Consider the following 24,770-nt stretch of genomic DNA (forward strand, 5'->3'; position numbering starts at 1 on the left):
CAGAACCGAAGATGATGGGTAATTGGCGATAGGACGCTGCTTTTGCACCGCATACCGTAAAAGGTCCACAGGAAGTCCCAATGGTGTTCTTGCACTTGAATACATGCAAAGCAGTGGCTGCGCTCGTCGACCCTTAATCGAATCTCAGTCACTGACATGAGACTAGCCCACTCGAGTCATCCATCTATGGTCGCTGCCGCATATCTACCGGCCTTGAGCTCCGCGTCTCCGAGTACACATTATCTGTATACGGCACAACAATTGTTCCGTAAGCACCCCGTCTTCATCAAAGAGACCAAATGACGGGTGGGTCATCTCCCCGACACAATGCGTGGTATCGAGTCATGCGGTTTCCGGATCAAGGGCTGACAACGGTCAGGTCGAAAGCGTCGGACAGTCGCGAAGACCTAGGGCATTCCTTCTACCAGTGTAGTGGCCGCTTTTATTATTGCCACTTCCGTTATGTCCGTTGGTGCTATCGGTAAGACCATAGCCCCCACCTCTCTGGTTGAACCCGAGGGCTTTTGCTCACATACCCTGATTATGATCCCAGTTCTGCAGCGTCGCCCTGTGGGCAGATGCGAAGTGGATTGTTCATTGTTTAGCTCGCGATGTGCTCAGCCGCTCAGAGGCCATTCTCGCGCATCTCTGCACGGCAGTAGGCCTCGATACCAGCTTGCATCTCGTCTCTCATCTGCTGAGCCATAAGTTCTCCGCCGTCGATCTCTTCTAGCCGGCTCACAAGCAGCGCATGAGACTGTACCGTCAAGACACTGGCCCAGCCGAAGTTATCAATAAAGTGGCGGGCGGCCAGCGGTATCAGCCTGAGACACTCCTCCCGGTCGCCTCGCTTAGTGGCAATATATATGCGGAGATGGAAGCTTGCGGCCTCCAGCCGTATATGATCTCCGTCGCGGGCGGCCTCCGTCTCTTCGGCCGTGAACGGCTGTGACAGGACTTCGGCGGTCATTTTCCAGGCCCGCTCCACTTCGCCCGTGTGGAAGTGCAGCCAAGCGAAGATGCCCTTTACATACCTGGCGGCATAGCTATGTTCTTCTCCGCGCGACTTGAGTCGAGCAAGAAGATATTCCGCTCTGTCGATGAAGATCTGCGAATTTCTCAAGTCGTGGACGGCGAGGTTGGGAGCCATGCTGCCCATATTGGTGATCATGGGCTGGCTGAGACCGGAGTAGCTTTCTAGCTCGTCCATGTAGAAATCGCTGAGGCGTCTTGCTGCGAGGCACGTAGCCTCGGAATCCATCAGGCAGAGCTGCTTCATAAGACGGTCGTGCAGAGGGAAATGCGACGGCTTGATGATGGTGCATAACTGGTGAATATGCCTTGCTAGTGATCTGCCGAGTTCGGGGTGATGGCGGGTCAAGTTTACGATGACCGTGAGGGTCAACGGGAAAAGGTTCGCGAACAGGCGCTTGTCGCGTAATAGCAGCCGGTATTTGTTGAACAGAACGTCGAAAACACGAAACGCTTCCTTGGTTCGGTGTTGGTCGAGTAGTTGGATCCCTGCTTCCGCCAAACCTGCCCAGTTGCCAACCTGGGTTTGAGACCCTGCACCATCAAACCGCCACTCTTCGTCCCGAAGCCCCTCCTCCTCTATCTTCCAGGCACCGGTCTGGAATCCTCTGGCGACATACTCACGTAGTATGTGCATACTTCCTCTGGCAATCGTACATCATCTGGCGCCTTCAGTGTAGTCGGTTCGGCCCAGGATGTAGGCCGCCTGTCCGCGGATGATGCAGGGCCATGCCGCGGTTGCGCGAAATGTGATATTTCAACGGCCTTGCTGGCTTGGATCTTTCGACGATCTGTAGAATGACCGCGAACCCGAGTGTCATGCGGGTTGCGTGCTCGGATGACAACATCACGCCGTCCACTATCCGCTTCAACTATAGCAACTTGGTCGCGGGAAGTGGTGGTAGTGGTATCGCTGTGCCGCAGATTCTTCCAGAGGCCCCACTGCTTAATGCGTTTCTTGTACATGGTCTCCCTATCAGAAACCGTTAGCGGACGGCCAGCCTTATGTCGGTGGCCCCAGACTTTGTTGGGGTATTGATCTTACGTGGCGCTGAAACCATGCTCAACCTGCATGATCCGCACGACTTCTTTCAGGGGACGGTTCTGTCGCTGATAGAGCTCCGTGATGAGCTCACGGACCTCGTCCGTCCAGTCGACGCGGGGCCTAGCCCATCGAATCTGAGTGGTAGGTGCAGACATATCTACAGTACGATCCTCAGCTAGTATGGGGCATGTTTGACGAGAAGCGATGCGCGATGCGACTTGCTGATGACATAAGAGCGTCCTGCCAGGTGCGATTCTAGCTATGGCGAGATTCCCCGGCTATCGGACCAGTAAGCGCTTGCCCAAGTTAGGAGCATAGGAGAAAACGATAGCTCTCGAGACTAAGAGAAAAGATGGAGGGATAGCTTATTCAGGTCCAGCAAATATCGCGGTCAGGCAAATTTATTGATGATTGAAATGGAGGCGCAGGTTGACCCAGCTAGAATCCTTTCAAAGGTCCCCCCACGACAGAAAGAAGACAACAGGGAAGGTGCTGGTTTTGTTTAGGTACAGTAAATACCCCTGTAACTGCAAGTGGTAGATACTGTATATGTGGTAGTAACTGTATAAACTTTTCGAGCCCGACTCGATTTTAGTGGCTTATTGTATAAAATGTATATTATATACGACTTTTAAAAAATTATAGTTATAAGGGCTAGAATTGGGGGTCTCGGTATCGTTAGTAAGGGTTAAAGGCCTATATTTCGATAATTTAATACGTATTTTCCTGCTAAATCTATCGTTAAGGGGTTAAGTTCGCCCAGGTTTTAGCTGGGTAAAAGAAAAGTGGAACCGGTCGGTCGGATCGGAGGTTAAAAGGTAAAGTTTTGGTGGCAGACCGGTGACCTATATACGGTTACGTGTTAGCCCTTAAGTGCTTATGTGGCAGAAACTGCATATAAAATGCGAGCCGGAGTCACTTGCAGTTACAGGGGTATGTACTGTAGTTTGGCTCACAGCCCTGTTGCGGATCCCGAATCGCCTGGACTTGGCTGCCCGATTGGCCAGTATCCAGTGGTACTGCTCTAAAACGGCCGTGGACAGGGTCATTCCCCGCTGTGGGTTAGGGACCTTCCACCAACCCCTGATAGCCACAACGTCTTTCTGCCACTCTTCACTTTTCAACTTACCCCACGATGTGTGTAGTCGAGATCAAATCTATGATTGGAACGGCTTGAAGCGGCTTTTGGGGCTTTTGAATACCTGCATGAGGCCATGCCGGCAGACGTAACTTTACCGGCCGGTAGTTGTCATGAGGGGGCCAAAGCATATAGCTTGCACGGGTCCTCTCAAGCACTACACTCAACTATTTACATTTTCCATCTCAAAATGTGAGTAAACGATGATCATCATTAAGAACAACATCAATCTGCGAAGGACTGATTTACTCCAGACCACCTGGCATTTTATTGTTATGGCCGACAATGATGCTACCGGACGCATCGCATCGCAGCACGAGAAGAGCCAGCATGCGCAGAGATATATATGCTGCTTCTCCCATAAATTGCGAGGAACACATCTTTATTTCCTTCTTTGACACTTGACATTAATCGTCTAGGTGAACCAACCGAGAAACGAAAAGAAAATGGCCAATGAACAAGCCCAACATATGGTTCTTCTGGGTATCCCAGAGCTCCTAGAGGCAATCCTGCTCAACCTCGACCAAAGAGACCTCCTCGTGAACGCTCAGCGCATCTGCCGCCAGTGGCATCAATGCATCGCGGAGACGCCCTCGATCCAGCAACACCTGTTCCTCCTCCCGGAACCCCGCAGTAATACCGCCGCGACCACCACCAACGCCGGCGCCCTCCCTGCCCCGAGGCAGAACCCGCTGCTGGCCAGGCATTTCCCAGAGTGGTTCGAGCATGGCGAGACATGGTCAGTTGGCCAGCGGCTCCCATTCGTCCGCACCACCGAGCCCGGCACCCGGGGATTCGATAGGGACCGGGTGTTTCCCCGCTCCCCTGGATCACCCGACGCCTCGAGGCCTACGCCCATCCCCAAGCGAGCTGGCGGCGCATGCTGCTGCAGCAGCCCCCGCGGAACGGACTCGGCTTCGTCATGACGCGTTGTGCGCGCGCTGTGATGAGAGACGCGCTCTCGCACGCCGTCCTCGGCGATATCTGCGGCGGCGCGCTGGCGGTTGACAGGCCCGTCACCATGTCAGAGCTGTTCGAAATAACCAACATGCTTGTCCCTGCAGGACCTGCCACCAGGCCCGGCGATGGCTCAGAGGTTTATACGGCGGCAAATGGCGTCCTGCAGCCGCTGCCGCAGGGGTTGAAGTTTGCCATGACACGTTTTCGAGTCATGTGGTGGTGTCTTTCGCCAGAGGTGCGCCCGTCGGGCGAGGTTGGCCCCGACGAGGTCTACCAGGCCTTGCGGCAAGCAATGAATAAGTATGGTATTGTAGTCCAGCTTGACACTTGCCCGCACTACATGACCGAACCGGACTTTTGGTGATTGGCTTAAGGGTTCTCTATGGAGCGGCGTAAGCCTGAGAGTTAGGAGATAGGGACCATTGAAAGGGACCGTGCCACTTGCAGTAAGTACAAAGGAAACTGGCAGCCATTGGTGAGATCGTATGGTTTGCACCCGCATGTGTAGCCGGCCAATCGTAGGCGATCATCTCAGCGTGACTCACGCGGCCTATAATGCTGAGTCATCAATGTACCCAGAAGATACCCCTTTCTACCTGAAGACACAGGTATAATATAGCGTCGTCAAGACAGTACAGCGAATTCCAACTTTTTTTCTGCAAACTACACCCTCCCAACTTGTTACTAAAACACATTACTTAGCCTCTATTAAACCAACCTGGAGAATATGGAGTTCCACCAAGAATCGCAGTCCAGCTGGGAAGCCAACGCGGCCTACTGGGACACCACTATCGGACAGGAGGGCAACAAGTACTGGAAGGTGCTGCAGCGCCCGACCCTGGAGCGCCTCATCCCCTGCGGTGAACGCCCCGACGGCAGCGGCTCCAGCAAGGCCCTTGAGCTCGCGACGGGCAATGGCCTCGGCGCCCGCTGGCTCGCGTCCGCGGAAGGAGGCGGCTTCGGGTCAGTCCTGGCGACGGACGGCAGCGCCGAGATGCTGAAACACGCACAGCGGCGCCAGTCCGACGAGGCAGCTTCCGCCAAGACCCGGTACCGACAGGTCGACGTGACGGATGCCGCCGCCTTCGACGAGTTGCTGGCGGGCGAACCCGATGGGGTCGGGTTTGATGCCGTCTTGCTTAACATGGCTATCATGGATATTGCCGACCTTAAACCCTTGGCCAAGGCGCTGCCTAAGCTCCTGAAGCCGGATGGGGCGTGAGTCCAAGTATTTCCTGCAAAGCTTTCTCTCATAGTGAGTGCGCCGTGATAACCTGAGAGGAGGGGATTTCCCCTTTCTTCCGCCTCGCAACAGATTTGTAGCCACGATGCTTCACCCCGTCTTCTTCACCTCGGGCTTCACGCGCTCCATCGAGCTCAAGGATGGGACCGGCCTCGACAAGCCCGAGATCACTCGTGCCAAGGTCATTCGGGAGTATCTCGACGTACCCCCTATTCACGGTGTGGCGGAGTGGGGCCAACCGACGCTTCAGGTAGGTATTGTCCCGTGTTTTCGTTGTCACTTCATAGCCGGCCTCCCTCTACTGCCTTTCCTCGCTGAGCCGATGTCTGCGTGTGGTAAATGGTATAGATTGCATAGGTGCACGAGGCTGACAAAGGGGTCAACTGGGGCACAGATCATCTTCCATCGCCCCATCCATGAGATTTTCACGACGTTCTTCCGCGAGGGCTTGGTCATGGATGCGATCGAGGAGCCAGCGTTCACTGAGGCTGACGGGGTCAAGGAGCGGGTCGAGGCGCACTCCAACTTCACCCAGCTCCCGGCCTTGCTGGCCTTTCGGCTACGGAGGTTTCAATGAGGCATCGTTTTTCTTCTAGCTCAGTCGGAGGAACTCGGACTCTCATCAAGGATCTTGCAGTCCTCGCGCACCATGTTACTGTACCCCTTCAGCGGCTTGCTTAAGTCTGCTCTTCTCCGCGAGAAGAGTGGGAAACCCTCTTCGCAATCTCCGCTGCAGAGCAGTCGAACCAGGTCAATATCATCGAGGAGAAGCTTCGACTGTAGATAATTTGATGTGTGCGGAAAAAAGTTCGTGGTATACACCTCCAAGAGCAGCTCCTGCAGGGGCAATACCATTTCTTTCCTTGCTTCGCTCTCGGCATGGCCCCTATAGTGCCAGTAATCGAACATTGCACAAAGTTCTTCCCTTGTCAGGTTTTGGCCTGCTCCGTAGTCTACCAGCATCCTGCAAGCTGGATAGTTTCCCAAAGAGCAGAATACCTGGAATACAGAAATCCCGCAATGCATACGTGCCTTTGCATCGGCGCCCCTTTCGAGTAGCAGTTGTAGAAGTAGGCTGTCTTCATGGTCATCTCGGGAGCGACTGCGCAACGGAACGCCACCGGATCCCAACAGATGGAGCACCGAACTCCCGCGCTCCGTTGTCATCCCCATGTCAAAGCCTGTGTCAACCAATAAGGTGACAGTCTCTACCTTCTTCTTTGGTGCATAATGCCACCCTTTCAGTGCGGCAAACAGAGCGTTGTAACCGAACTTATCTCGAGCGTTGACTGAGGCGCCAGCTGCAAGCAATACAGAGACAATAGGGGCAAGGCATTCGCGTGATGCTATTAATAAAGGAGTGGCGCTTAAGTTGTTTTTTGGGAGCCTCCGTCCCCTCAATAAATTGAATGAGTGCACGCTTTCTAAATCAGCCCCGGCATCCACTAACCTCTGCACGACGGCGACCCTCAGGTGTTCTTCAGGTATGTCTCTGTCGTTATAGCGGACGCTTCGGTGGACTGCTGGCCGGTCGTTGTGCTCGGAACAGCTTGCGTGTAGAGCCGTAGTGAAGAGGTGCGGACTGTTGACCTCGGCCCCATGATCAAGCAACATCAGGACACATTCAAATCGCCCGTGCCAGCATGCCTCAAGCAACAAGTTGCAGCACCCGGAGACCATAGCGTTTGGGTCGGCACCTTTGCTAATCAAATAGTCCCCGATGGAGGGTTGGGTCCCGAAATAGCTCCAGTAAGCCAACGGGCACATCTGGGAATCGTCGAGGGCATTGACGTCCATCTGGTACCCACTTTCTACGAACCACTTGACAAGTTCCAAGTTCTGGATAAAAGAAGCGAAATGGAGTGCTGTTCCGGGTACTACCTTATTATCCTCTGAATGTGTGTTAAGCTTGAATATGTGGTGTGAGGCGCCCGCTCAGGTGAGCACCTTAACGGCTTCGATTTGATTGTATTCGATGGCGAGTTCGAGCGCTGTGTCTTTAAGCCTAGGCCGGATGTGATAGTTATAATCATAAGATTCCCACCGCGCCCATTTCTTATCTATGGCATGCTGCGCTTCAATCTCGGCTCCGTAGTCGATGAGGAGGCGAACCACCGTAGGATTACCCTCCCAAGCAGCTGTATGCAGTGCGGGAATGACTCTCCATATGCCGCGGTAGATCGACTCCAGTTCCTCGGGTATCCTAATCCCTGTGACGCAGTCATACCTGGCGAGTCTTGGGTACTCGAAACACCCAATCCTTTGCCTGTTGCTAACGAAGCGTCTTTCGGCCTTCCATACTGATTGATATTACGTCAGTTGCGCCATGATAAGATCTGAATATGCTGTTGATCATCTGGAGCCAAGCTCTACAAGTTCAATGACTTATTGTTGTGATGTAGTACTTTGCCCCCTCCTGTCCTTTTTCTTTTCTCTCTCTCTCTCTTTCTTCCATACAAAGCCTCTTACTCACCTGGGCAGAGCTCTAGTGGATCATTGGGATTGACGCCGTTCTCAAGAGCTCGTTTAACAGCCTGCGGGCAGGAATTTACTATCGACCACTGAAGGTAGGCACGGCCCAAGTCCATGGCCAAGAGACTGGGCATGATCGTTTCTCCCACTACATGTCCTGCGCTTCGGCATGTCGCGGACACTGCAGTAATATCCTCAAATGAGTTTAGGTACCGTGCGAGCGCGAGGATCAGCTCGGTTGGGAGAATGCTAAAAGAAGCCATTATGTCTTCGTTGCGCTTGTCAAGTTTATATAAATGGATATATTGGAATAACGACGCATACAATGTGTAATTATGGATGAGAAACTAGATGGAAGATAAATAATTAGACGGAACAGCCGATCCTAAAATAGGCGATCACTTGAATACGTTCGTACGTGCCTTTAGTCGATTATGAGATCGAAGAATGCAGTTGGTTCTTCGAATCGCTTCACCCCTACACCGTAGGAATGGACGTTGGCTGGGAAAATACCTATGAAACACCAAACCGATCGGCTTTATATCTCAGGGGGCCGCAGAGCTGGGGACAATTTCTATTAAGTCACTTTGATGTCCCAGTAAAGTGCAAGTAGAGCCTGGTAAGTTTATGTACATAAATGTGCATATCCGGCGTTGGAAAAAGGGGCGCCAAACTGGCAGTTCAGTTTGCCACAAACGCTTAACACGAGATTCATATTCATTGTAGACACGTTTGAGAATACGCGAAACATAAGTTGGTTAATAAGTCTTTATTTATAACATTCATAAACTTCGTACATTACAGCCAGCCACGAACAATATGTTCCCAGTAATAATCATCACTGCATCCCGACGTTCTGTCCATTGACGGCGAGCTCCGCCGTAAACAATGACCTCTCACCGGTCGAGCCCCCCTCGGGGCAGTACGTCCATGGAACACGGCCGTCCTGCCGTTCCAGTCGACGTCCAGGCCGCCCGGCCCGTAGATGCCGTTGTTGGTCATAGTCGTCGTGAGCAGCGTGCCCTTGCGCTGGTAGTCACCATCGACGGTGCTGGACCAGGCGTACTTAATGTCGTCTGGACATGACAATTAGCTCAAATCTTAAGTGATCTTAAAGCGTCGGTAGTTTCTATTGGTAACTTACAGTTGTCACTCGCATAGCAATTCGACGAGTAAAACAGCACAAACCCATCCCCAGCCCGCGCCAACGACGGCGCCTCGACGATCCCGTCGTCGCCGGCGCCATTGTTATCAAAGATGGTCTTGGGCGCGCCCGCGGGCGTCACGCCGTCGCGCTGCATCCGCTGGATCTGGATGGCCGTGGAGATGTACACGTCGGACGTGCCGCCGCCGATGCAGTTGGTCGCGCCGCCCAGGGCGCTACCGTCCACCTTCCAGACGACCCAGCGGTTCGTCCCGTCGTCGTACCCCGCCGCGTCGATCAGGCCGCCGCCCGCGTCGTTGCAGGCGAGGGGCGAGTCATGCGCGGAGAAGGGACCCGTGGGGCTGCGCGAGGTGGCGACGCCGATGCAGTGCCTGCCCCCTTTTGGGGCGCGGTGTAGTACATGACATAGTCAAGATTATCCTGGTAGGTTACGGTCAACAAAGACTGCTCTTGGCTGCTTCAGTGTACGAGTCGGGGAAATATCTTACATTTCTTACTAGATCTGGCGCCCATATTCTCGGGGCGGGGACGTTCATGTCGACCCAGCCGCCGACGTTGGGCAGCGACTCCTGAGGCGACGACCAGGACCGGACGTCATTGGACACCACCACGGGAACATTGTGACCGCCGGCGCTGGTGCCGTAGGCGAACCACAGACCCTTTCCGTCGCCGATGATGGACGGGTCCGGGAAATCGCCGACAAAGGGCCGGCGGCGGCACGTCTGCCCAGGGACGAAGTCCCGTCGCCACGTGCCGTCGCCCTCGACACATTGGTGAGACTGAGGGTCGGGGCCCTGTCTTCTAGGGACGATGGGGTGTCTCGGGCAGTGTATGAGGAGGGGAGTACGGCAGCAAGGCTGACGCCAGGGAGGATCAGTAACAGGTTCTTCATAGTCGCGGTAGTAGTGTTCCGTCTACAAGATGTGTGTAAGACTGACTGCTTTGAGACATGATCCTTCAGTATAGTCGTGCGGTCGCACCACAGTAGTTATATACTGATGCGTGAGTCTCATCGTGAGCCATAACCCATGACGTTACATCCCTATGGGCCCCTACGGGCAACAACTGCCGGGCAGCGCCAAGCGCCTGGCGACTGACAAGGCGAGACCGAAGATACCCTGGCGGTCAGTTGAGCCCATTCACCATGTCGTCAAGTGACGGTGATGGTTGGCCCAACGGCGCTCCTCGCGGGCGGACGCCTAGTGCCCCCTTCGACCCAGGCAGCCAGGGTGTGGCTTCCTCGCGTGAATCCACGTTACCCCCTGCTCCCCTCCTAGCATCTTAGCTAGCCTCGCGACCTAAGATCGGCAGTGATGTCGTTTTCCGGGCACTCGCATTTTCATTCCCACGGCTCGGGATGCATGGCAAGTCTGTCAGCCTGTAAGATTGCGGCATGGCTGCATAGGAGGCCCCCCCCGCTGCGCCATGCGCTCCTTACCGACTTCCGTCTCTGTTCCGTCCCATCCATCTATCGAAGATCCCTTGCATCCACATGACCCCCCGGCTGTGAGTAGCATTTTAGCGCAGGTGGTATTGGGAGCTTCTGGAAACATATCGACATGTTATAGCCTAGCCTTGTTCCCTAGATACCTACTTACTAATTAGCCAGGGCGCTATAAAAAAGAGTAGGGCTCGGAGGATTCGGGGCTTGCGAAACGTGGGTTTTTGCGAGATTGTGGCACCGAGGCTGGCGCATCTTGGGAGGCATGTTGATTTTGATTAGTATGCAGGGCAGTTGGGTGCGAGCTGCAACTCGGTAACACGGAACGCTCAAACGAGAGTATTATTTGTTGGCATTGCTTCTTCCATGTTTACACGACATACGCATCGTGACAAGTGAAGAAGAAAAACAGACCCGAAGATCTTTCCGAGTCGGGTCGATTGCCATCACATCTCACCAGAGCTGAAAAGCACCTCTTCTACTGGACGACGCTTTTCTCGGGTGATGTCATGTCTTGGTGAAGTGCAATGAGAATTGGGGGATGTCAGCGTAGCAAGTCTGGCTGGCTGACTGACTGACTGGCTGGTTGACTGACCGCCGAGACTAGGCGTGGCGCCGTCCCGTCGACTGGAACATGATGCACCCCACACCGGAATTCCTTCCGACCCAGACACGAGACGACACTGCATGGAAGCCCAGCCCAAAAACATGGATGTGGGTAATGGCCAAGGTTCCTCGTGCAAGTGATACCCGAAGAAAGAAGAAAAAAAGGCTTTCTTTTCGGTGCTCTCTACGAACAGCGATCGGGACAAGTGCCCAGCCCATCTCGGTTCCTGATTGCCCCCAACGACTCGGTTATTTTGCTTTCGGTGGCGGTATTTGCTTGGCACGAGAGTCATAGCCACATGTGACCTGATCAAACTTACTCGGCTTGGGGTTAGAGATTGGTCGCGGGCGAGCGAGCGGTTGTCTGCTGCCTGTGTAGATCCTCCATCTTGACACTATCCACTTTCCCCAGATTCCATCCCGAGCAGGCAGGGTGAGCGCTGTCATCGATGACGAGCGGCAAGGAATCTATTGGCCCGGATTCCGACCATCTGACCGTAGAGCGGTTTGTTGTTCGCAGTCTATAATAGTGGTCAGCACCCAAAATCTTCAGTGCCAGATTCTCATTGGATCCGACTTCTTAGTATGCTAGCAAGGAAGTCGAGGGCAATAATACTGCATTCTAGTATAACCCCCGAAAGAATTCGTTCACGTCACTGGAGGTGGGACAACCTCCTTCTTACCACTAACATAGGTAGTGCAGCAGTAGTAACAGGATATCTTGCTGGTAATGGGGCAGCCGACTGGTAAATGAGATAACTGACTGGTAGATTGATCACTGGCCGACTGGCTAGCATCACAATCGGAGCCCAATAATGTCTTGTTCTTGTGCCGAAAATGACCTCATTGCTCTTTCTTTTTCGTCTACTGGCCAACTCCTCCAGTACCAACGCAGCAATACCAAGTACTCCGTTGCTGGCTTGCTGGTAGGTATCCCATTAACCCACCAAGCTGCAGTGAGGCTACGCCGATCCTCTCAGGCGGAATATGCAAACGTACAGCCCGTAGCTAGTCCGTACCAAAGCAATTCGGATAAATCCGACGAGATGCAGAACCAGATTGATTTTCGCAAGATAGTATCCAAAACGAAATGCAGTTGAAGTGGCTCTATTCGCTCGTTGTTCCACGTTGTCAAGGGCTCTACTGTCTAGCAATCTAGGTATTACAAAGAGGAAATGACGTCAGACAAGTCGGCAGCGAAGATCATGCCGAGGGACCGGCTGCTGTCCTTCTTGGCCGAGGTGAGGGCCGACTCCACAACCGAAAGCACCTCCTTGACTCCCACATCGACCCTCTGGGTTCCAGTGGCGTTCTGGAGCTCATGCAGAGCCTCGTTGATGTCTGCGTCCTGGAATACGCCAGTCGCAGCAAGCAGAGCCTGGAGCTCACCAAGATCTGACACACAGGGCACAGCCAGCTTCCGGTTGAAGCCTCGCATGTCCAGTTGCTCGAGGACTTGGTGCTGCGATGTTGTGCCGATCACCAGCAGTCGTCGACCCTGTAGACGTTAGCAAAAGAACATTATATCATGGATGACGTAGAAAACACACCTTTGGCGGCTCAGCTCGCATCAAGACGCTGATTGACGTGGCTATCTCGCTCTGGAATCTGGGTCCCACGGGGCTGTAAGAGATCATGGTCTCGATCTCGTCGAGAATCAGGATACTTTGTGTTGACTTGTAAGCATCGGTGAATGCCTTTTTGATGTAGTCGATCTTGCTCGCTTCGCTCATGCCGATCATGTTCCTGGCCGTCACCAACTTCACGAACGGGAATCCAGAGTTAAGTGCAATATCGGCTGCCAGAGCCGTCTTGCCAGAACCATTCGGTCCGTATAGAAGGATGCTGAATAGGCTGCCCTTACCGGTAGCAACCTGCTCCGCAAAGATGCTGCCGTTGGCTTGGATTCTTCGGATGTGAGGGCTGAACGGTATAATGCCCTGCTCTCTAGCGCGCTCGAGCTCGTCCTCAGCAACACCAAAGGCAGGCTTGACATCGTCAAGAGCTCTCAAGAAATCAGCTTGTTCCAGCTTGATCTTTTCAACGTCTTCCGACTTGATGCCCGCGCTGCCTTCTCCGATCTTGACGTGTCGACTGAAAGCATACGACACCGAAGCCTTGCACAGACCGTTGATCTCGGCACCCGAGAAGTTCTTTGTCAGCGCAGCAAGCTCTGCAATATTGACATCGTCTGCCAAACGGTTGTTGTCACGCATCTTTCCTGTGTGGATGTTGAGAATCTGCTGACGGCCGTGCTCATCGGGAAGTGCGATTTCCACGTGTACTTCCAGACGTCCTGGACGGAGCAAAGCCTCATCGATCATATCCTTCCGATTCGTCATGCCAATAAGAAGGATGTTGTTCAGCTGTTCCACACCATCCAGCTTGGTTAGAAGCTGGTTCACAACACTGTCGCCAACACCTGTGCCACCGCCACCGCCGCTTCCTCTCTGTTTGCACACAGCATCCAGCTCGTCAAAGATGATGATGTGAAGGCCACTCTCATCACCCTTTTCCTTATACTCCTTCTCCGCATCTGCAAACATCTTACGGACGTTCTCTTCTGACTGACCCACGAACTTGTTCAAGATCTCGGGGCCGTTGATGATCTTGGGCTCACGTGCATTCAGCATTTTGCCGATTTGTCTAGCAATGAGCGTCTTTCCGGTACCTGGGGGACCGAAAAGCAACAGACCCTTCACGTGTGGCAACCCCATCTGCTCTACGATGAACGGAGGCATCAGCCGGGACTGGAAAGCTCGTCGGAAAATGGTGGAGAACTCGTCGTCCAAACCTCCAATACCCATATCGGCGAATTTGAAATCCGGGCGCAGAATTGCATTGGCCACTGGTCTCCGCGTCGAGGCCTTCAGGTTGACGGTGGAAGCGGCATCCTTGAAGAAGTTGATGGTTGAGGCGTTGAACAAGATACCTCTGGCATTTGGATCACTGGTCGTGGGTGCTGCCTCAGCGCCTTGGCCCTTCTCGCTGAGATCGATGAGCGAGATGGTCTTAACAGACATGGTGAATTTGACACCCTGGTAGTCCATCAAGAACCGCTGACCGGGGGCCAATATCTGGTTCTGGTAAACGGATTCCACGACTTTGGCCAGCTCGTCCTGGTCGTAAGGCTTGTCGGTGACGGCCTTTGGCGAAGCAAAAGCGATCTCGAGGTCGATAGTGCCAAGATAAGCCTTACTTCCGCGAGAGAATGGGTCGTACTGCACTCCCATGAAGGTGTCCTGCGTGCCTATACCGCACCATCTTCGCTGGGGATCTGACAAGCTGATTCCACCCGGGGAAAGCCCGGAGTTGGCCGCGCCGTCACGACGTACTCTCCACGGATGTTGCCGCCTTTCAACATGACGTAGATATCACCGCCGTCCCGGCTCTGGAAGTCCTCGGGAGAGACGGCCACGAGGTTACCGAAGATGTACCGGTCAGCCATGCTGCCCGGTGGCAGCTTCTCCACGCGCAGCTGGACCGGCTGAGCTGGAGGCATGGTAGAGCCGCCTTGCTGTGGCATGCCCTGGGATGGCGGCGGTGGCTGCTGTCGCATCATGCCGGGAGATGTCGGGGTGTTGTACGAGCCAGGTCTATCGCCATAGCCGCCGCCGGGAGCTCCAGGGCGCGGTGGGGGAGGGCCACCGGCACCACCGCCCACCTGCCGTCCAGGTAAGCCAACTGGCGGTCTGCTCTTTCCGAATAAGTTGTTGCGCAAATCCATATTATGTCAGTTTGCGAAATGGAGGAATAATGATGTGACGTTGGAAATAGAGGAATTATAAATAAGGGACGTGTAGAGAGTACAGAGTACACGTTGGTCTGACTACCCGACGCTGTGGCTTGAATGACCGCCTAACCTGGCACTGGAATAGGTAACCAGGAATAATAGCCCACCCCACCACAGCGCCACACATGTATCGGTCAGGATTGCACAAGTGGTGCATAACAGATGCATAAGTGGCATAATCACCTGTACCAGCCACGTTTACCCCACCTGCCTAAAGCCCAAAAGGGGTCTGGCAGGCATTAGCGCATGCGGCAGCTTTGTCGCAAGTCGCAACTGACGTTTCGGATGGACAACAGAGGACAACTGATGGCACTTCCACTGGAGGAGATCCAAAGTACTATCCGACGGGACGCACCAACGGAACACACACATTTCACAACCTTTGAAGTCACACAAGGGCGCAACTGGACAGTCGGTGCCGGTGACATGAATTCAGTGGTTACCTACACGTGTATTTATCTGCGCAGTAGGTAAAGTTGACAGGCTGGCAGAAGTCACCGACGTTATTGCCGCATCCAAACACCCCTTCATCGTTGCTCGCTTTGATTCGGAAATTAGACTACGGTCAAAGCTGTTATGGGTGGCTGAAGCGCGCGGCAGCGTTTGAAACCCGCTCAAGCACTCGAAGAAGTCCTGGGCCAGATTCGTTCGTGCGTCTAGCAGCGGGAAGGAAGGCATATCGTGGATGACGTTCCGATGACTGCCGACTAATGTGTTGCCCAACGTGGAAGGAACAAGCTTCGCCATGTCTGCCTGTCTCTGGCATGCCGCACTGGTTGCCGTCGGGAAACTCTGTAGATGGCCGGAGAGCATCGTAAGACAACCTCTCAACGTGCTTGTGCGACTCTGCGGCCGAGTCTGCATCCAAGTTACCTGTCTCAGACATGAAAGAATCAAATCTTGGGGCCGCAGCGGCTTGATCGTAAGTGTGACAAGTAGTAATACAATAAGGGTGCGGCTTTTTGGTCATCTATATCATCCGCGAAACGTGATTCTCCCTAGATAGCTTACTTTCGGCGTGAAGCCAAGACAGGTCATATGCTCAGCCGCGATGATAGGGCATATTGGCTGCATAGAGCTGAAAGGGGCGCAACATAGTCGCATATCTACTTTAGCTCAGGTGGTTAATTCAAAGCTCCCGGTTCCCGGTTTTCGTTTTAAATGAAGAAAACGTCTGTGAACATTGCATCCAGAATGTTGCGTGACAAGAGACAATATGTACGAAAATTGATGAGTGGTCTGCCTCCTAAGACTTGGAACAAGACAGCCATCGAACAAGCAGCTTTGCAGGCTGGGTTGTTCAGCCGTTACGACGAACTTGCAGAGATCTGCAGCGAACGTCCCATGTCCTATCGCCCACACTCTCGTTTGGAGGTATTCAGAGATTCTGGTTCAGGCCCATCGTATTTCGGTAGGCTTCCTCAGCTCCTAGGTGTCCCTGATTGGCCAGAGGCAGAGCCCACCATCCTTCCTGCAGGAGGGCAAGCTTGTGGCACCCTTTGTGGCCGCATCCTGTCAACTACCAGATGTGTTTCAAATGACTGATAATGTGACCTATGTGTAAAAGCTGACGAACAGGTGTCATGGCATCTATCAATTTCACCGACGGTGACTCTTTACCGGAAATGACTGCAATGCCGATGCCGTCTGGTAGCCATCTCAGCATGCGACCATCGAGCGCTTCCGCAGACCTGGAAACCCGGCCCTTGACCAAGATACAGAACTATCGATGATAAACAGGCAGTCTGGGTCTCAATGAGGATGTACTTCCAGTAAAAGGGACCATCTGTAGACGCCATATTCTGACAGAGCTGGGGTCATAGCGGAACAGACTGTCGATGAAGGTAACAAGCAAAGACATGTTAAAACTTCCCCGGAAAGCAGAAACGCATGGGCACGATCAATCTCCTTGGGAAGATAGATCTGGATCAATAAAGCATTGATTAACCTTCCCCATCTCCACCCAGCGGAATGGAGAGCACTATCAGACAGATCGACGGCCCGTATACGCCGTTCAGGGTGACTCGCAGCCTTGGCGTCTCGCGAACAGCCAACTCCTCCCACAGCAACCGACCCATTGGCTGTTCATCCACAGTCCTGGTACTCAGTCATGAGAGCCAGTGAAGCTATCAGAAGTTCGGCTTGGCTCAGACACCAGGTATGCCAGTGCCTGACCAAACTAGCTCAAAATTCTTGTAGCTGGTGTCTGATTGCCTACCTATATAAGATGGATTTCACGCCCCCTAGCTTTGGAATATGTTCCTATTCATCATCACAGCACAGGCTCCCAATTCACTCAACTACACTCCAGAAACTCCTGGTACAACATGAAGTCCTTTGTAGTTCTGTTCACTCTGCCGCTGGCGGCCCTGGCAGCCCCCATCCTGGAGGCCAGGGCGGGGGCTTCGGTCATCCCTGGACAGTTCATCGTGGTCCTCAAGTCGGACTCGACACAGGGCCAAATGGAATCGAACCTTGATTCAGCCAGCACCATTCTCGGCGGCTGCAAGCCCAAGTCTTCCTATTATTTCGGGTCATTCAAGGGATACCACGTTTCCGCATCCGAAGACTTGATCCGGTCGATCGCCGCCCTTGACGAGGTGACTTTGGTTGGCCTTCTTTTGGGAAACCTGGCATGGTGACTAACATTTTCGCAGGTCGACTACGTTGAGCCCGATATCACGGTCAGCACCAATGCTCTCGTGACACAAACCAACGCTCCTTGGGGCCTGGCGCGCATCTCCAGCAGAAGGCGCGGCACGACATCCTATACGTACGATAATTCAGCAGGCGCAGGCACATATGCGTACATCATCGACACCGGTATCTACCTGCAGCACCCGGATTTCGAGGGCCGCGCTAGTTTCGGAGCCACTTTCGTGTCCGGAGATAGCAGCCAGACCGACGGAAGTATGCATAGCTGAGCCCGCGATTCTGAGCAATGACTTACTGAGACAACACAGATGGCCACGGAACTCACGTTGCTGGAACGACTGGATCCAGGACATAGTAAGTTCCAGGAGACCTTTGCTGAATCACCGCCACGAGTGGTAATACTGACCCATTGTTCCACAGCGGCATTGCGAAGAGGACGAACCTGATTGCCGTGAAGGTGCTGGATTCTTCGGGTTCGGGCACACTGAGCCAAGTCATTTCTGGTATACAGTGGGCTGTGAATGATATGCAGAACAAGCAACGTGAGTGCCCCTCTGAACCCATATATCTGTCAGGCAACTAATGACGACACGGTTCGAAGGCACGGGCAGAGCGGTTGCCAATCTGTCGCTGGGAGGGGGCATGTCTCAATCCCTCAACGCCGCCGCCGCCGCCGCGGTCCGGGCCGGCCTGTTCATGTCCGTCGCGGCCGGAAACGAAAACGCCGACGCCTCGACGAGCTCGCCGGCCTCGGAGCCCAGCGTGTGCACCGTTGCCGCGACGGACAGCTCGGACCGCCGCGGCTCGTTCTCCAACTACGGCTCGTTGGTCGACGTCTTTGCCCCCGGCGTCAGCATCGTCTCGACCTGGAACGACGGCACTACGAGGGTTCTCTCGGGCACCTCGATGGCCACGCCCCATGTCACCGGGCTCGGCGCTTATCTCCTGACGCTGGAGGGCGCTCGTACCCCCAGTGCGCTCTGCAGTCGGATCCAGAGCCTTGCGACTGTTGGAGTTGTACAGAACGCGATGTCAAGCAACAACCGGTTGGCTTTCAACGGCGCCACTAGATAAGGCGCTTGAGAAAGCGGAGTTCTGCGGTGGGTGTGTCCTGTGGAGAGGCTTGGGGTTTTGCATTGATGATATATACGGTGGGCTCATGATATCTTAGCCAAGACATACTTTAGTCTATAATCCGTCAGTAACATATAGCCTTGAGAGAATACTGTATAATAGGGGAAATTGGAGTTTTTGATTAGGCAGCCATTCATTTATTCGTGCCTTGAAATCCACGAATAAAGATTAAATTGTTTTGATAACTATGCGCGCCCGTACTTCGAGCCACTGTTTATCAGCGATTTCCTGCCTCGGTACTCTCGACCTTTTAAACTTCACTTGGGCCACTTACAGGAGCATTCAAGCAATTGTTAGTGTCAGCGACTCAGCACACATGACCCCCTGCCCCCAGGAAATCAGCCTGTAGAGTTCACAGGCGATAAATTGGCCAGAATCATGGCTTCTCGAGTCGCGGCATTATTGAGTCGGTGTGTCGGATTGAATGACGGGTCCGAATCCCGCGACGTATGTAAGCCTCCTTGGCCCCCCAACCCGAGGCAGCGCATCTCTACCAATGTGTGTGTGTGTAATTCAACTTCTTGTGAAGTATGAATATTTGACGTTGCACAGACCACAGTAGTAGCAGTAGCCAGCACACCTACAGTATGGGTGTTCAGTTATGTACTTACCTAGTGGATACAATGTAGTGGTGTTGGTTCGCTGTAGCGGGAACGGCGGAAGGCGGCAGGTCCTTGTTTAGCCCTTTCCTTGGCTGCTCGCGTTATTTTATGTCATCATCCATGCCAGATCCTGCCAATGCGTTCCGCCCATGTCATATCCATCCGCGCCCGAGCCCTGTTTGTCGCTCTCGCTTGTGCTTGTCTTGTGGTTCTCGGTTCTCTCAGTGCTGTTCTCGCTGGCTTGTGAAAATTCCAAAGAACCACCACCGGCGCCTGGAATATCGAACGTGTCTCTCTCCAGGGTCACGCCCACATCCCGCCCATTGATTGGCAGATGATTTGTGGTTGCATGTAACTTACCAATACAGTACCAGCACCCAGCAAGTACCAGCCCGCCTGTGCGCCCAACCCAACTTCGTCGATTCGCGTGACCGGCATCCTACCTTGTTGCTTGCGCGTGGCTTGAGTGGTGCTTGTACCGTACCGACTAGGTTGGAAATCCGCTGTCATCTCAGACCCCGTTGTCAGCAACAATGCGGCGGAGCTCGACTTCGCTGCAATCTTCTTCACCGTGGATCCGTTGTTAAGTTTCGTCACCTCCATTTTCAGCAGCGCCGCACATTTAAACACGCGTGAATCTCGGAGGGACCAACAACACGATTATCTACACTGCACCTTCTGGCCTTTACGCTTTTACGACCTACACAGGCTGTTCTCCGGCACGGTCTCGCTCCAAAGCCTGCCACCCTTCCCATACAACATGTCCATCCGTGGCAAGCCGGCCATCCCGGCCACACCGCGCGTGATATCACCGAGTCCGACGCCCTCGGAACTTCAGGGCGATGCCGCCTACCACAACGGCCCCGTCACTCGCTCGGCTGCCCGAAGGCGGCAAGCCGCCAGTGGGACCGCTTCTCCTTCCATGTCCTTTCAAGAGACCATCGACGAGGACTCGGATCCAGAGCTACGACGAGCCCGCACGCGATCACGAAGCCCGAAAAAGCCGAGGAAGGTACCGGCCCTAACGCCGGCGAAAACTCCGACTGCCAGGGCAAAATCCACAAGAGCAAGCAAGAAGGCGCCGGCAGTGGTGCCTGCAGAACAGGAAGAGGAGCTTTCAAATGGTGCTGCGGCTGCGAGTTCAGAAGAAACGGGGGAGCTTTCGAACGGAGCTACGGCTCTCGTAGCAAACGGACATCTGGCACCGCCCAAGCCCCCGGCCACCCCAGGCTGGAGTTGGCGAGACTTCAGTCGCAGCCCGAGTCCGCTTGGCCTTATCCCAATACACCGGCATTTCAGAAACTTTATACACAAGCACGAAGTCCCGAGGAAGGTGCTCCATGTGTCCATTGGCTTCTTTGTTTACTGGTTATACGTATCAGGCACTCAGACATCGGCCGTTACGCCCTGGTTGATGGCAGCCTTAATTCCAATAGCGACGACGGACTATTTGCGCCTCACCTACCCGTCCTTGAACAGCTTTTACGTCAAGTGCCTCGGCGCCTTCATGCGCGAGACGGAATACGCGGGCGTCAACGGCGTCGTATACTATCTTCTGGGAGCCTGGATCGTGCTGTACTTCTTCCCCAAGGACGTTGCGGTTGTTTCGGTCATGTTGCTCAGTTGGTGTGACACTGCCGCAAGTACATTCGGTAGACTGTACGGCAGATATACTCCGCGCATCCGCCGCGGCAAGTCCTTCGCCGGGTCGTTCGCCGCCTTCCTGATCGGTGTCGCCACTGCGGCGTGGTTTTGGGGCTGGGTGGCACCCAAGACGCCCTCATTCCCCGGAGATGAGCAGCATCCGTTCATGTTCCGCGGTATCTTGAAGCTTCCGTCTTACATTGCGGAACACGTTGGTCTGGATGAGCAGCAGGCTACCGTTAGTGGTGGCGTTGCTCTCGGAATCATGAGCTTATGGTCTGGTCTGGTGGCGGCGGGGAGCGAGGTGATCGATCTGTTTGGCTGGGACGACAACCTCACTATCCCGGTGTTGAGCGGTATTGGCATGTGGGGTTTCCTCAAAGTGTTCGGTTAGGTCCAAAAGGGGCGGGTCGCCACTGGCATATATTCTAGATTGGTTGCATATGGGCGGCGTATTTGGAATGTGTTCAAGGCTAGAGTCATCAGCATTTCTGCGGTACTACCCCCTTTTGATAGGATAGACGAGACGATTAACGGCGCACCACGATATGCATGATACCTATATAGGGAACAACTACTCAATCAATGTCCACTTACGAATTTCCATCTTTAATTATCCTAACAGGCTCTGTTGTTATGCTAGCCCGTTACCACTTACCTGGAGCCTGACATAACAACGTACTTATCATGGGATTCGTTGGCTTTTTATCATTTTCGCCTTCTAGAATTTTCGTTTCATGCAAGCTAGTCGCGAGCTGTACCAAGATCTGCCTCAGGTGACGGAGACATGACCTCCTGCGAAGTACAAGCTAGGAACCGTTCCATGGGCCTCGGAAACCGGCCGCTTGGCTGGTCGCATCTCTGTAGCCGGGCGGTTTTGATGGACGAACACATGTATATCGGGATCCTCAGAATAGGATCGTCGACAAGGTGGCTTTTCTACATCTATGATGGAGGGGAGGCCTCGGCAACAGAAAACTTTCGAGGATTTGCGTGTGTCAGGAGGGGGGATATCGCCATGTTCTTCATCCTTTCCGCAGTGCCGCAAGCAATTGACCTCTTAGAACGAAGCGACTCCCGTCTTGGTTGCAAATTTTCGTCCTATTAGATCGTGCCCCATGGTACTGCATATGTAGGCATGTATATCTACCACACCCCCAAAGTCCTGCATCTTTCTACACATGATCTCCCAATAAGCAGTATCCACATTCCTACCGCCACTTACTACTTCTTCTGCCTTTTGCAGACAGATTAAGGCAGAGAGAAAAGGCCCTGGTTATGGTATGGTGTATCTGAGTTTTTCCCTTCTACGTCCTGTTTGGTCCCCTCGGCCAGATGCCCGGAGTGGAACATGATGAGTTGTCCTCTTACCCCCGGCTGAAGTCGCATTCTCTTCTGCTGCCGTAGTTACAGATACCTCTGTCGACTGCGGCACCGAAGTCCGGCATGCAACTTCTATCACCTCAAACCCCTTGCTGGTACATGGAGCTACATTATAGAAAGTCTACGTTGCCCGTTACCACCTGCGCAAGGTATAGCATGCAATATCATCCCTGGTCTTGTACCTCCCTCTCACGTGTCTACCATGAGGAAGTCACACACATTAAATGTAAGTATTTGATCTATATGTTCTGTGAAGAATGGAGTTTCCATTGAGCCATCTCAGCCCATCTGCATACATTCTACCGGCAGCGAGGCTAAGCACCCCCTCACCCGGGCCATCGTTGCCTCGATCCCGGGTCTCTGAACACACACTTGAATATTCCTTTCCATCTCAAGCTTCTCACTGGATCATGCAGTAGTTCGGTTTCTGGTATATGCATATATGGGGGTAGCTTTTGTTAAGGGGCCCCACTGGGCTCTACTGGAAATGGATAGGCCCTTGGGGGGAATGGATACATCCCAGGCATAATAAGTGCTATACCGCCTTTAGGTATGTATGTATGTCACAGTATGGGGTTGAGCATGCACGAGGTTGCTGGGTAGGTGAACATCGGCTCCGGCCTTGGCCGGCCTGGGCTACTACTACTACTAGTAGACACACGTTTGAAAGGAACAGCCTGTCAAGAGCCAGCCAGCCCGTCCACCCCATTGGACCCCATGTCTTTCACCGAATGACGTCTCGTCTCAAACATCCCGTGGTTCTCGCACGGCGCTTCGGTGACTCCCGGCCGTTGCACAAGAACGATAGATGAACCATGACTGGACTTAACCTCACTCACAAGCCGACGCTTGAAACTTCTCTTGACTGTCAATTGATCTTTGATGGATACATCCTCATGAGAAAAGAACAAATAGATCAGTCGTAGACTCATATCTCTGTTGGAAATCTGCCATTCCCTTCGCATACTTACACCAGTAATCCCAGATGGTAAATCCAGATTGCGTACCTACCCGGCAAAGGAAGAACTCGCTACCAAACGTTGCCAAAATATCCTTGACTTGACCCAGGACATGGTGATGCCTAGGGGGTTTAGGCTACGTTGTCTACATCCTATGTGCTATCTTACCTTACCTACATGTAGACGTTCAGAGGCAGCCAGCGCATGCAGCAGAAGCCTGCTCATGTATATGTATGTACCACGGGATGCATCTAAAATCACCTGCAGGACGCTGCCTCTCCGATGACCCATTCGTGGGCACATCAAGTCTCAGACGAGATATGTAGGTACTTAGCTTGGCTCAGCACGAAACGCAGCCCGTTTCCCAGCGCAAATACAATCCACTTCAATCATGGACGATGATACAGCTCGTTACTATCCTGACCTGGAGGTTATACTGTCCAATCTCCAACACCAATTCCAAGTCTCACAGCGGGGCAAAAGACGCTTGACGTTGGCACACTCCTCTCATAGAGGGGCACGTCCTGGACATGGATGGGCACGCTTGGGCTTGGGCTTGAACATGGGTAAAAGAATGCGGAACCCACCCCTGTCCATTGATCCTCCATTCTTTATTGAATTTCCATCAATGTCCTCCAATGGATTGAGCCGTGGAAGCGAATTTTTCTGCATTTGCAGCCAATGGAAAAAGAGAGAAGTAAGAGTGCCATGGAAAGAATAAAAACAAAGTTCTCGCGGTGTATCCCCCTATGCCTTGAACGGTAGATTCCTACATGTACCTAGGCGGGCAAGTGATTGACCTAGAAAGGTGCCGTTTGGTGACCCATGTACTTACCCTAATTGGACTTGTCAATTTGAACTACAAGAGCATCGATGATGTACTCCTATCTGCGCTACATTGAATTATGAATAATTCAAAGGTGCAGAGTCGGCTTTCAATATTCTGGCCAGGAGGTCAAGAGAACCTGCCTTTTAGGCAAAAAGAGCAGAAGTAGGTACTTACATACGCACATGCCCAGACACTTGGGTCTGGTCCCTCAATCAATTGATCAATTCCATTCCAACAAAGCAAGTGCTGCCTTCCATGCATCGGGGGAAGGAGGGGATTGGGGGAACTTTCCTAAACGGATCATTCTGGATTTTGAAGAAATTCAACCATTCGCTGCGCATCCCGGGAGACTGACAACACATCATCTCACAAAATGCCCGACCTGCTGCACTTCTGCCTGACCTGGCTGACGTTGATTTGAGCATTATTGCACACTGTTTCTTGTCCCTTCCGTCTTCTGCCTGTCTGCATCAAACGGCCGATGGATGAATGCAATGCCTCCCACCCTTTTTCCACTTCTTTGCTGGCCCGCCGGCCTTGCTTGGATGAACATGCTCTCGCACCTTGCAGCAAGCACCAAGCACCTTGGTGTGCGTGGCCAGGGTTTCCGGAAATCCCTCGCTGCTTTTGCCAGTCGTTTTCTCCCCTTATTTTCCCTCTCTCTTAGCG

General features: G+C 53.3%; 8 protein-coding genes across 8 annotated transcripts; 4 read left to right on the forward strand and 4 right to left on the reverse strand.

Annotated features, from left to right (window-relative positions):
• Window positions 1-625: 625 nt before the first annotated feature.
• PG997_001349 (uncharacterized protein) lies at window positions 626-2,232 on the reverse strand (the record flags this gene model as incomplete). Its single annotated transcript, XM_066805664.1, has 3 exons — window positions 626-1,630; window positions 1,690-2,005; window positions 2,078-2,232. 3 exons carry the CDS (start codon window positions 2,230-2,232, stop codon window positions 626-628), a joined length of 1,476 nt encoding a protein of 491 aa, XP_066675437.1.
• A 1,429-nt stretch (window positions 2,233-3,661) lies between these two features.
• PG997_001350 (uncharacterized protein) lies at window positions 3,662-4,539 on the forward strand (the record flags this gene model as incomplete). Its single annotated transcript, XM_066805665.1, has 2 exons — window positions 3,662-4,024; window positions 4,063-4,539. The coding sequence occupies 2 exons, from the start codon at window positions 3,662-3,664 to the stop codon at window positions 4,537-4,539; spliced, it is 840 nt and encodes a 279-aa protein (XP_066675438.1).
• Window positions 4,540-4,902: 363 nt separating this feature from the next.
• Window positions 4,903-5,995, forward strand: PG997_001351 (uncharacterized protein; the record flags this gene model as incomplete). Its single annotated transcript, XM_066805666.1, has 3 exons — window positions 4,903-5,393; window positions 5,491-5,668; window positions 5,795-5,995. 3 exons carry the CDS (start codon window positions 4,903-4,905, stop codon window positions 5,993-5,995), a joined length of 870 nt encoding a protein of 289 aa, XP_066675439.1.
• Window positions 5,996-6,015: 20 nt separating this feature from the next.
• On the reverse strand, window positions 6,016-8,153 carry PG997_001352 (uncharacterized protein; the record flags this gene model as incomplete). Its single annotated transcript, XM_066805667.1, has 5 exons — window positions 6,016-6,389; window positions 6,447-6,784; window positions 6,869-7,326; window positions 7,366-7,628; window positions 7,892-8,153. The coding sequence occupies 5 exons, from the start codon at window positions 8,151-8,153 to the stop codon at window positions 6,016-6,018; spliced, it is 1,695 nt and encodes a 564-aa protein (XP_066675440.1).
• Window positions 8,154-8,688: 535 nt separating this feature from the next.
• PG997_001353 (glycoside hydrolase family 43 protein) lies at window positions 8,689-9,947 on the reverse strand (the record flags this gene model as incomplete). Its single annotated transcript, XM_066805668.1, has 4 exons — window positions 8,689-8,966; window positions 9,035-9,433; window positions 9,501-9,816; window positions 9,918-9,947. The coding sequence occupies 4 exons, from the start codon at window positions 9,945-9,947 to the stop codon at window positions 8,689-8,691; spliced, it is 1,023 nt and encodes a 340-aa protein (XP_066675441.1).
• Window positions 9,948-12,264: 2,317 nt separating this feature from the next.
• PG997_001354 (uncharacterized protein) lies at window positions 12,265-14,829 on the reverse strand (the record flags this gene model as incomplete). Its single annotated transcript, XM_066805669.1, has 3 exons — window positions 12,265-12,600; window positions 12,653-14,387; window positions 14,438-14,829. The coding sequence occupies 3 exons, from the start codon at window positions 14,827-14,829 to the stop codon at window positions 12,265-12,267; spliced, it is 2,463 nt and encodes an 820-aa protein (XP_066675442.1).
• A 2,393-nt stretch (window positions 14,830-17,222) lies between these two features.
• Window positions 17,223-18,624, forward strand: PG997_001355 (subtilisin-like serine protease-like protein PR1A; the record flags this gene model as incomplete). The annotated part of the gene is made up of 5 exons (XM_066805670.1): window positions 17,223-17,504; window positions 17,553-17,805; window positions 17,859-17,904; window positions 17,971-18,092; window positions 18,152-18,624. 5 exons carry the CDS (start codon window positions 17,223-17,225, stop codon window positions 18,622-18,624), a joined length of 1,176 nt encoding a protein of 391 aa, XP_066675443.1.
• Window positions 18,625-20,046: 1,422 nt separating this feature from the next.
• Window positions 20,047-21,324, forward strand: PG997_001356 (phosphatidate cytidylyltransferase; the record flags this gene model as incomplete). Its single annotated transcript, XM_066805671.1, has 1 exon — window positions 20,047-21,324. One exon carries the CDS (start codon window positions 20,047-20,049, stop codon window positions 21,322-21,324), a length of 1,278 nt encoding a protein of 425 aa, XP_066675444.1.
• Between the last annotated feature and the right edge of the window lie 3,446 nt (window positions 21,325-24,770).

The sequence above is a fragment of the Apiospora hydei genome, assembly GCF_038363865.1.
Source record: "Apiospora hydei strain CBS 114990 chromosome Unknown utg000002l_segment0_segment0, whole genome shotgun sequence".
Taxonomy (NCBI): domain Eukaryota; kingdom Fungi; phylum Ascomycota; class Sordariomycetes; order Amphisphaeriales; family Apiosporaceae; genus Apiospora; species Apiospora hydei.